At 32.0% G+C, this 12919-nt stretch overlaps 1 protein-coding gene across 1 annotated transcript in view; it reads right to left on the reverse strand.

Moving 5' to 3' along the window:
- Positions 1-6222, reverse strand: part of LOC132755570 (uncharacterized) — a 15934-nt gene extending 9712 nt beyond the window's left edge. Inside the window, exons 1-4 of the mRNA XM_060746456.1 lie at positions 5610-6222; positions 5129-5237; positions 4310-4471; positions 2420-2452 (exon numbers count right to left, since the gene is read on the reverse strand). Coding sequence (XP_060602439.1) covers positions 2420-2452; positions 4310-4471; positions 5129-5237; positions 5610-5840 — 535 coding nt within the window. The 5' untranslated portion in view covers positions 5841-6222. The remainder of the gene's footprint in view (positions 1-2419; positions 2453-4309; positions 4472-5128; positions 5238-5609) is intronic.
- Between the last annotated feature and the right edge of the window lie 6697 nt (positions 6223-12919).

A 12919-nucleotide genomic window follows, 5' to 3' on the forward strand; every position in this document is an offset into this window, starting at 1 on the left:
TGACAGAGAACCAGCCAATGGATCCTGATCAGCACTAATGTTTCCTTTTCAAGATATATATCTCAAGACATTATTTTTCAAATAGTAAAGCCAAAAATTCTACTATCTCTGTTTTTTACATTTATTTGATTTGTAAGTTCAAATAACTTTTTGCATTTTTTGTCCCAAATGTAAATCACCATGACATATTACATATGCATAATTATCGGAAAAAAGTTTTTTGTCAGAAATTATTTTTCTTCATTCTGGACTTTTGCTTGACAGAGTCACTTAGTTGCAATATCATAACATTTAATGCACACTTTTCAATCCCTCTTCTTTATTAAAACACAAGCCATATTTCTTTGCATATCTTCCTGTTAATCTTTGGGGGAGGTGGGGACGGTGGCGGGGGGAATGTTCATCACCCACATACAAAAAGCAGACATTTAAACGGATGTTTGGTTTGGGCTATGTATCGCAGACCTCTAACATCCTAATGCCGCATCTTACCGCAGCATACACCACAGGCTTCTTATACTTTATTAGAAAAGTTGGAAAGCAAACTCACAACTCCTCATCTCCTTCACTCTACAGCCCCACATTTCATTTACACCGCGTTTGAAATCCTTCAGTAAAGATTAAATTCGCTCAAAATCGTATCATTCTCTTCTATCTTCATGATCATTAAAGTAATTAAGCAAAAAGAATAAGATTGAAATAAAGGCAAAAATGGTTTAGCATCTGGCATATACAATCTCACAGCCCTACCTTCACCCATTGTATTTAAAAGGCATTGATAAAGTCATTTGACTTTACATTAAATCATGTATAATTTATCAAGTTATTGTAATTAAAACATTTTTTTTAAAACGATAGGTAGATATGTTTGAATGATTATAAGGCAGCTGGAATAACCATATATAACACATGTGAAATGAATAGGGCGAGTTTAATATTTTGATCAGCTGGTACTATATGAACATTTTCAAAAAGAAAAAATGCATGGCATTAAAGGCAAGACACTGTATGTGATAAATATATCAATAGTTCTCATATCAAATCACTAAACCATCTCATTGGAGCTAAATACTATGTCATGCTTAAGTTTCAAACTGATTTTACTTTCTAGTAGCAAAATCTTATAAATTAAGCAATAGAAAATTGTTCTACAAGAAAAAAAACGAAAAAAAAACAGTTTAGATAAATGCAGCTAAATGATTACCTATGTCAGCCATCCTTACAACAAAAGACCTTTGAAGTACATTTTTTTTAATAATAATTTATTCAGCTATTGTACTATGTGATAACAAATTAAGGCTATTTTCAAGTATAATGTTTTATCTGATTTCATTAGGTCAATATAGGGTAATGTAGATTAATGCAAGGTACATCGCACATTTAATATTGAAACTAGTAGGTCAACAAGTTATTGTTAAATTGGGTCATACAAAGGTGGCTGATTAATACTAGAACATTACAAACAGAGGGCCATGAGAGTGGCTTTTACTGGGCTCCTGCGCAAAATAAAAACTGTAGCTTATTTTTTTCTCTCATGCTGATAGTGTGCAATTATAAAGGTTCAATAACATTGATGCAAGATATTCTGTCATGCTGTGGCAGCTGAACAAAGCTATCAACCAGCAGTTAAAGCACCACTCATGTAATATTCTAACAGCTGATTTACAAGTCTAAATATGTGTTTTCAATGGGCCAGGTGAATGATGGTCGCAAATGTTATAAGACAACATTTTGACCAAGTTTGATAAAGCATTCAATGCAAAACAGTTAACTGCAAGACTGGTATAGGAAGTTTTAGGACCTTTTGCCTTTTTGACAGCTGAATGACCTATAATATCTTGAAGTTGACCTTACAGATAATGAAGAGTGCAAAAATGGCAGTGAGTAATACTGATTAATATCTCACTAAGATACATGATGATTAAATAGATTTTTAACTTACTGGCCATGGACAATCGTCCCTTTCTAAATTTCACAAACTTAAGCTTAGTTCTTACTGACAAAGAAAGGATTCTGTCTTAAATTGTAAATGTGACCTTTGAAGAGTCATCTACTGACCATAGAACAATGATATTACCAGCTCGCATTTTTGCCAGGCATATGACATAATGACCTCAAACTCGAATATGGGTAATCTGACTGCCGCACTTAAGTCTCTATTTTGTGTATCTTAAAACGGCTGCAATCAGATCAAATTTTTTTCTCCCACGAAGTACAGGCCTGTGTGTAACTGAACACAGAAATTCATCGCCACTCACAGTGTGTGGGAATAGATGGATGAACAGACTTACTGCGCATACCATAAAAGGACAGAAGTGATTTTGGAAGTATGAAAAGAATATATTGTACTAAGAAGTTCTTTATGGACAGTCATTGTTAATCAGCAAAAAGAAGTCACTATAAAGGTCATCATATTATCCTGGTCGCGGTTTACAAATGCCGAGGGCCGGCATTTAAAGCACTACTATTCATCATCCTCTAAGAAAAGTCTGTAATAGAGCATCTTTATCGCTCAAATGTTTGCCTGATCTTTTACCATGATGGCCAAAATGGCGATCTCATCAAAGGCTTGTCCATCTCTACTGGCCCTTGTCTGCGATCTTTAAATAGTAAATTAAATAGTTAATTTAATTATCTATGAAACAAATGTCGCAATCCCTTGTGCTGAAAATGATGTACAAGAAGCAATAGAAAAAATATAAAGTATTCTTACATGTTTAAGAAGAGATGCTGTACACAAGAGAAGTTTAATTTCTAAAAAAGCGAACTTCACCTTATAATTGGTATGTTCAAAAGTTGTTAATTAATAAGGTAAAGAAGAATTGTTAGTTTTTCTATATAAGTATTGTTTCTATTTTTTTTATTTAACATCTTGGGCAGAGATATCTGTATTTTCTGGTGTTTTTAAAATCTAAAAGAATGCATTAAGCCCTTCCACTGCCTTTTTTAAAATGTGACTATGTTGACCTTTTGACCTCACTAAAAATTACACTTGACCTTAAGAGGGCAGTACTGCTGCTAGGAACATTTTGAAGAGACATTTGGCCAAATATATAAACAATCCATCAAAGATATAACAAGGTTATAAGGCCTTACAAGGCTTAACAGACTTTGACCTTTGACGATTCCAATTACGACATTGACTTTAAAAGGCTAGCCTGCACATAAAGTTAAAAATGATGAAACACTTGCTGTGACTTTTGACCTTTGAGTTCTAAAAGCAGGGTGAAGTTTGAAGTTCATAGGTTGATGGCATTTTGCTGAAATGGCCTATTTTATCTTTTGCTATTAGCAGGTTAATAGTGACCTGGGACTTTTAGTTCTTTTGACCTGCAGGTAGAACTCATCAAGGTGCATCCACATATAATGTTTCAATATAACAGATTTGATGAGTGTTGAAGTTAATAACAATAAATGAGAAAATAACCAAAATGGTTAAGCAACATTTAGGCCAATGACTGGGTAAGGAAAATAGGTCCAAACCAAACTCACAACTTGAAAAAAAATCAATCTATACAATGACAATTACAGTTTCATGTAATAATTTTTAAATCGGTTATTGCTAAGTTTCATGTAATTCATGTGATATAATGGTGTCAGCATGTAGAGGACAAACTAACTGTAACAATATTTAAGTATTTTCATTGCACATTAGTACACAGTCATAATTGCTTGTTTCAATGTCTAAAAGTTTAGAAAAAAATCTTACTGCTGAGAAGGAAATTGTTCATGTCCTTATTGCCACAAAAAATTTGTCCTTAAACGAGTTTTAAAACATTCATACTTATGAGAAATGTACTATGAATAATGGGCAACTTCACAGCCTATTTATCAAAGTTACATGTGTACTTTGTGACCAGTTATATATATACACATACATATGCTCCTCCTCATAAAGTTTGTGATGCAAAAAAAACAGTTTCCAAAGGATACAAGTGCTACAGTCCTTGATCATCCGCTGTAAACACTTGATCTTGCACCTTTTGATTAGTTTTTATTTACAAAAATAAAATGTTTCTGGTTAAGAGATATTCATCAAGAAAAGCACTTGGTAACAGCGTTATTTAAGCGCTTCAGATATGATTTAAATTTTAGATAAAGTGGTTAAAAAATGTACCTGTTAATGGGATTCTTTTGAAATGCCATAATTGAAAATATGTACAAATGTTTATAAAACTTAAAACTTCTGAAGTAACTGCAATATTTTCTGAACACCCATCGTATTTATGATCAACCCATGGCCACGTTAGGTAATATATCATATATTAATACATTTCAATAGTGAAGTATACTGAAATGATTATCTTACCAACTTCCTTAGTTTTAACCACCCAGTCAACAAATTCTTTGCCACTGAAAGAATTTTTGTAGCTTCTCAGCAATGATCTATGGTCTTTTATAATTCCTGAATTCCTCAGTTCTTTTACAAACTCGGCATATTCATCAGGTTCACACACTATATCTCCAACATCTGAAATAATTAGCGAACAGTCCATAATTTTCTATTCTGTCAATCCCCTCCATGAACTATAAAGAATGATACAGACAGCTGAGCCATGTGTTTGTTGAACTTTGAGTGAAATCAACACTGTAAAAGACACACAGCCATTTTTCAGCTTCACTGGTGGAGGAATACCTCAGATGGTTGTGCCCCTTCTTGCATTATTTCAGTCACAAGCCCTGCACATGAGTAGAACAACCAACCTTAAGCTGGATAGAACTGACCCATAAGTAAAAAATGCACTAATGTGATAAAATTGAAAAATCTAAATTAATTATAGGAAAAAAATGTCTTAACGACAAAAAATTTGATTCAACCAGTTTTTATTTTTATCTAAGGCAACAGATGTGCCAACAAAAACAACTGATTTGGCCAAGGATCAAGGGGGATATCTTAATCTAAATGCTGAAAATACAACTGATTTTAACAGTATTTTAACCGATGATATGTATCGCCAACCTGTTAATAATTAAAAGGTAATGCATCTATGAAAATTCCACATTTCAGCTACAAACATAGTAGTGCCATGACATGCAGGCTGGCCTGGCTCTATTCTTGTGGCACTGCCTAATCACTTTTGCTTCCAACAGGTAAAGAGTTAAAAATATGTGAAAAAAGAATGCATACCAAAAGATTTTACAGCAGTGCTTGGATCAGGAACTTGTGGAGCATCAGGACCAGCTGGTGTACTTTTCAACACTTCCAGTGCCTCTGTCCACTTTTCTTGGTCTTTTACCTTGATAAAACATATTTAGACCACTCAATTTACAAGATCTTGCACACAATTTTATTCTTATATAAAAAGGTAAATAATTAAGTCCAAGTTGTTGCTAAAGCTACATATCTTTGATAGAAACCTACAATTATTATCCCAAAGAAATGTATGACCCTTGCATTAAGTACCTTCAGTGGTTAATGAGCTATGAAGTGACACATAAACCTTCATTATACATATACAATGTATATAAGTTCATATTTGCCAAGATGTAGAACTTTATATTACTTTTAAGTAATAAACAAAACAAACAACAGGTTAACATGTGAGTATGTTCTTATATGATATAATTATTATACATCTAATAAAAAAGTCAACAATATTTTTAATTACCAAATTTTGTAGATCCTCGTTACCACCAATATGTCTGGCATTGAAGAATATCTGAGGAACTGTTCGTTTTTGTGTTCTCATCTGAACGTCTTGACGAGCGTGTGGATATTTCTCTAAGCTCACATCTGTGTAAGGTACACCTAACTCCTGTAATGTACTCTTGGCCTTCATACAATGGGGACAACCCAAGATGGAGTAAACTAACACTCTTCCTTTAAGTTCCATTGCCATCTTTATAATGTCCTATAGTTCATTCAATATTGAACAGTTGAATAAGCAATCAATTCTTCAAGTTCCACTGTCAGCCGTCACGATTATCCTGGCTGCAGCTGTTGTATCATTCAATAAAATTCATCGATAATTAACAGATTATTATACAGTAACCTGAAACTAGCTAAAGTTCAAATTTCCGTACACAATTTTGACATGCAACAATAAGCGAGGCTGAATGACATGTACCCCAACAAATAACAGATAAATAAACAACGTCCAATATTTACTAAGTAAATGCACTATAATCAATACCTTGTCACACCCATATATATAATTAGATAAATCATTGATCAATGTAAGAGATGTACATGTATACCCGGAATTGATTGATCTTGTTCAACCGTATAAAAGGGGAGTAACTTTTGTATTATTACTACACTATCATGTCCAGTTACTGTAACTTGGGCAATTGTTTTACAAAATTAGCCACAGTATGTGTAATGAGCATTTATAATATTAATTTAAAGGATTTTTTACAGGTTATATTGCCTAAATAAACGGTTATATTGCAAATAACCGTTTATATACATGTACCTAACGACACAGAAGATATATTAATTTTAGTCCCAGATAAGAGGAAAAATGAAATAACTTAGCAGCAGCCGTGTACATTTTTTAATCGCCATGATGTTACAAACATGCAGTATTATAAATGCTGAAATAATTATGAAATGTCTGAGTAAATTTAAAAACTCACGTATCATCACAATCACAAAGTTGTGTTATAAGAAGAAAAAAATGCAATTACGCTGTGATACTGAAAAGACAAGGTCACGCGTCGCGGATGTTTTAAATTACTGTTCAATAAGATTGTGTAAATTCTCCTGATATAATTAAATCACTTCTATTCACCACAAGTTTCAAAAAGAAAAATATATGAGCCGTGTCACGACAAAACCAACATAATGGGTTTGCGACCAGCATGGATCCAGACCAGCTTGCGCATCCGCGCAGTCTAATCAGGATCCATGCTGTTCGCTATTAGTTTCTCTACTTGTTATAGTTTTGGTAAGCGAACAGCATGGACCCTGATCAGACAGCGCGGATGCGCAGGCTGTCTGGATCCATGCTGGTCGCAAACCCATTATGCTGGGTTTGTTGTGACGCGGCTCATATATATTGATTTTGTCAAGCAATAAAAAGGGTGTTTTTTTCTAACCTAGTTAATGAATGGAGTTTTTTTTTGCGATTTTTGTATCAGACATATTATATAAATGCCTTATAACACAAAATTTAATGCATATGTTAGGACTCTAATGCTATTGCTTCTTTGTCGAATTTTACCCTGTGTAGTTATTAAAATATCATTTTGATTATTTCCCCTTAAATTCGTTTTATAAACGTAGTTTTAGCTGGGAAATTTCATAATGACAAAACCGAGCAAACATGTATAATGTCTGAAAATCTTGCGTTTAAAAGAGAAATTGATAAGAGCTGTGATCAAAAACATATATTTAAGTAAAAGCTGCAACCGCTATAAGTAAAATACAAGTAAAAGCTGCAACCGCTACTAACTACGAATTCATCAACATTTCAGGTTGAAAACTTGATAAAACTACGAGTTCATCTACATTTAATTCCCAATGTTAATTAAGCTATAAAGTCTACAATCACGGTTTTAATGGCATGGACTCGAAACTTATACTTAAATATAATATAAAACGCTGAAATACCCTTTTATTTAAAGAATAAAGTATGTATGTAGGCAGATCCCTGCGGAGAAATCCGCGGGAAACCTTCATTTTTTGGTTATAATTTATAAACAAAAAAACAAAAACACACTAACACAAAAAATAAAAAAACTATACAAACTTCATTATAAAGATATTTTATTATTTGTCAAGTTTTAATACAATACCGGTGAAGTAGTTAATTTTAAAACGATTAAAATAAGATATTTCAGGTAGTTTTATATTTTATTATTACCTTTTTTCTCTTATTTTCTTCTTTTTTAATAACTTTGAAATATTTTAAGATGGTCGTTTGTGATTTATACTAACAGACTAATTTCTAAAATAAAATAAAATAAAAATCTAAACAATCACATTTTGATTTGCAGTGTTACCAAAACCATTAAGTAATACATTTTGCATCTATGCAAGCGAATAGGCTAAAATCAAAAGTTCACCAACACTTATAGTCCGAAAGTTAAACTGCATTTTCGTCAACATTCCAAGCATATAAGTCTACCTTAGAATTTTAATTGCAAATATTTTTAAGCCATATCATATACTTGTATAAGTAATAAAATCATACAATGAAAGTTTTGATGTGCAAATCGAAACTGCATTTGTACATTTTATGTTAATTTCTGGAATGTTTCATTTTAATCTATCCAAATTCATTCATAAGGTGGCTGTTTAAAACGTGTGCCATAAAAGCAATTATCGTGTGACTATTAAAATGGCTTATAGATTAAACATTACTTACCTCCTTTTCGTATATTTGTCGTTACACCATCAACGTGAAATTGCAGTCACGGAATATTCATTGCGATTAAACGACACATTTAACAATGGTAGGATACTACGTCATCGCGCACCTGCTAAATGCTCCCACTTGGGCCATTTTTTCGTCGACTCGAAGGTAAAATACAATTTTATTATAAGAAAACGTAAGAGTATTAAAAAATCATGTAGCGCACCAAAGAATGGCTATAGTACTTGAGATAATTGTAAAAAAAGTGTATAGATTTATTGCCTGGTTTAGGCCTGAAAACGGGATAAGTGTTTTTCTCTGAAAGCTCCCACTCGGACTTCTCCCGAAACATGTATGAAATAAGGTTGAAAACCTTCTTTAAAATTATTTTTAACGTACCGGAACATAAACCGAGTCATGTATACCCATCATTCTTTATTACTTTCAAATATTTCTATTCAAAAGTCAGTCTTTTAAAGGTCTTTTTATGAAAATGGAAAATGCTCCCACTCGGACTCGATTTCAGAGATGCTCCCACTCGGACCCAAATTTACACATTTTGAAAGCACATTGCTGTGTTAGCTTTTATGGATTTTTCTCACAATTTTAACTCCATTTTGTCAATAACTACTGTGTTTGGCAACATTAACTTTTCATTCTTTTTACAGAGATCACTTCTTTGATTCTGTAGAATGACGTCGTTGGGCAGGAACAAGGTGCCATGGCAAAGTTTCAACTGACAGGATCACTATACAAAAAGGTGCACTTGGCTTGTGTTGCATCCGAAGGGATAATTCAAAATTATTGCCAACAACAAGCTAGGACTATAAGACTTTAAATGGGCAGTTTGGATCTCAAGAATAAAGTTTTGTTTAGATGTTCAAAAATTGTGGTGTTTTACAAAGAAGTCATTATACATTCTTTAGTACCATACCGGATTAAGATTCTGTTGGACTCGTGCACATATTAGAGGCCAGCATTTATTCAATAATTGCTGACTTTAATATCTTGTTAATAATTTTAAACCCAATGGTTTGCGTGTTTGTTAAACTTGTGATTTAGGTTTTAAAACAGCATAATGGTACGTTTATGAACATAAAGAAGTCAATATCTATCGGTTGATTTGAATAGTTTATTAAAGAACAACCTGTAAATCATTTTTGTCATGAACTGGTTAAAAAGTCAATGTACTGCCATACTACGGCGTCACAATTATTAACAACTTTGACAATTTTAAGTATGAAAGTTATCATGTGTATGTATTTTTACCCAAATAAAAAAAAAATAAATAAGAAAACAAAGATCATAGTTATTTCTTTATCACAGTCTTTACCATATTTTGGTAATTAAACATCATGTAAGTTATATTTCAGGCTGTTACCAATTGAAATTGTCTATAAATTAAATGTATTAATATTTATGATACTAAAACAATTTTCCAACATAAAGGAATATGTAAAATACGTACTGCAAATGCGTGTCCACATTATATGTAATCATTTAAATATACATGTATGCATAATGCATTCATTTCTTTTTGAAAGATTCAACTTACACTTGATAGAAAATATATTTCTAATTACCCCCCTTTATGAAATGTAAATTCGGTATTATCTTTACAAATAATGTTTTCGAAACATACAATATTGATAAATCTTCATTTGAGCATTATATTTATGAATAAAATCATAGAAAAATGATTTCAGGATATTTGAATGACGTTAAAATGATAACAATAATACAAGAAGAAATCACAGACAGCAAAATCCCCCGCCATGAGGAAGTACATTTCAAAGGGGAAGTAACCTTTACATACGTGCAAAAATTCCAAGTAATGATACTCGTGAAAATTAATGAAAAGTTATAGCCTAGACATAATAAATCATGACAAAAATAACACTCCCATGAAAAAAAACAAAGAAAAACAACAAAGAAGCATTAAGTGAACACTTCTGGTCCTTATGCTCTGCTATTCACTTCTATTTAACATGTTCAATATAAAGTTTTAAGTTTATATCTCAAATACCTTTAGAGATATGGTCCTTGCAAACTAATGATAGTGAATACAAAGAACAATAACTCCAAAACTGGAGAGTTGTCATTCTTGTTTGCGGATTTTTTTTCTTTATTGAAATCTATCCTCCAGTGAAATTTCAGATGAATTGATCATTTATGACACATTGTCCAAAAATTAACGCAAAAAACTGAACAAAAGACAATTACTTCAAAGAACTATTATACTTCTGTTTTCTAGAGTATTCCTCCTAAATGAGATATATCCACATTTGGTATCTAAAGTATTTGCTCCAGCTTTGCCGTGCCAAGATGTCCTGCCATGTGCTTCCTTACGTCGCAATGTTAACAATGTTTACGTCGTTAATACCTTTTTCCATACTGGTCACAAATGCACAAATACTTTCTGCAAAACAAAACGTCATTATATTTTTAAAATGTATAAACAATTTGTTTCTTATTTAAGCGACTCTTTGAAACAAGGAATTGTTTCAACACAACTTTTTTCCCATATACTAATCCTCTAAGAAGACATATTTACGAGATTGTTTAGTAATTTAAATATTAGTATCGTATTTTAAAAATGCTGTTTCATTGAATTCTTACTATTTATATGAATATATGAACGTGAATATAAAGATATTTTGAAAAAAATATCAATGTCTTAAGACAGCAATTTGCTTTCAAAATTTGTATATATTTAGGTCCGAGTGGGAGCATCTCTGAAGTTGAGTCCGAGTGGGAGCATTTTCCATTTTTATAAAAAGAATTAAGAAAAACTGACTTTTGAATAGAAACATTTAAAACTAATATAGAATAATGGGTATACATGACTCGGTTTATGTTCCGGTACGTTACAAATAATTTTAAAGAAGGTTTTCAACCTTATTTCATATATGTTTCGGGAGAAGTCCGAGTGGGAGCATTCAGAGAAAAACACTTATCTCGTTTTCAGGCCTAAACAAGGCAATAAATCTATAAACTTTTTTTACAATTATCTCAAGTACTATAGCCATTCTTTGGTGCGCTACATGATTTTTTAATACTCTTACGTTTTCTTATAATAAAATTGTATTTTACCTTCGAGTCGACGAAAAAATGGTCCAAGTGGGAGCATTTAGCAGGTGCGCGATGACGTAGCATCCTACCATTGTTTAAGGGGGTCGTCTTCTACGATTTCGAGACGTTTCGGCCCCAAGACATATCGGCCCCAGACTACCCAAGACGTTTCGGCCCCGGACGTTTCGGCCCTTTACCAAATCGGCCCCAGAATAAGTACTGTATTTTAAACCGATATTTCAATAAATAAATGAATCAATTAATAATAATATATATTTAATCATTTGTATAAAAACTAGATTATAATAGTAGTAGGGGTAAAGTAATCAATACAAACAGAACAGAACATAAACTTTATTTGAAAAAAATAATTCACAAGCAAACAATTATTTACACCATATATAGATAATATTTTATTTGAATGATTAAGAATCAAGACACAAAACAATACACGAGACAGACATTAAATTATCATCAACAACTATTTAACAGTGCGAGTTTGATAGATACGAAAATACAAATACAGAACAGTTAAACAATTTTACTTGAAACAAAACAAATGTGAACAGACACTTTTTATTAATAATTTTTTACAATTTTACGATTTTTCAAATCTTTTGAAGTTTTCTCTCAAATTGCTTACTGCATAAAGCTATAAACAGTTAATAGTTACAACTTGAAAAAATTACGTATAGTTTAATTAAGATCAAAAGATAATGTTCTTAAAGGAATATAATTGCAAGAAACTTTCTTAATCCAAAAGTTTTAGTGGTTGTTTTATAAATTAAGCAACCTGCATTTATTGTTTGTTACACCTTTAAAAAACATTAGCGTATATCTAAATGGTTCAAGAGATCAAAAGATAATAAATAATTATTTAAAGAATTAAAGTGTCATAATTGTTTAATTGTAATTAAATTAATTGTTGTTAATCAAGCAATATGCTAAAGTGGGGCCGAAACGTCTCGCGGAAAAGGGCCGAAACGTCCAGGGGCCGATTTTTCGACTGGGGCCGATTTGGTTTGGGGCCGAAACGTCCTGTTTGCGTCTTCTACGAACAAATCTACACATGGCACAAAACAACCGACACCAAGTAGAACTGCCTTCACTGAGATTTGTGACATGACAGAACTGGAAATATTTTCCGAGATTTGTGTATCAATTTTGATGGAGGTCTGGACCAATAACTTATGTGCATTTTTTCAGATCTTTACCTCACCTCATTTTACCAGAATAATAATTTTTATTGTGGAAAATGACCCAAAAATGAAAAGAGTTGCAACGCTTTTCACTCAAATCCCACTAAGAATCGCACAAAAATCGATTTTTAATTTAATTATGAGTGTATTTCCTTAATATCCTTTGCATAATTGTTAATTTTAAGAGCTTCTCTTGATATTAAATTTTGTAAGATTTTCAAATCTTATCATTTTAGGTCTTTGTACCTCAGTGGAGTTCCTTTAAAGGGTATTCTGATCTAAAGATTAAATAAATTTATATACATTTTGTAGGGTTTTAAAGTATATCATTCAAACTAGGGCTAATAT

Source organism: Ruditapes philippinarum, unplaced genomic scaffold (assembly GCF_026571515.1).
Source record: "Ruditapes philippinarum isolate M1 unplaced genomic scaffold, ASM2657151v2 ctg2146_1_1_1_1, whole genome shotgun sequence".
Lineage (NCBI taxonomy): Eukaryota > Metazoa > Mollusca > Bivalvia > Venerida > Veneridae > Ruditapes > Ruditapes philippinarum.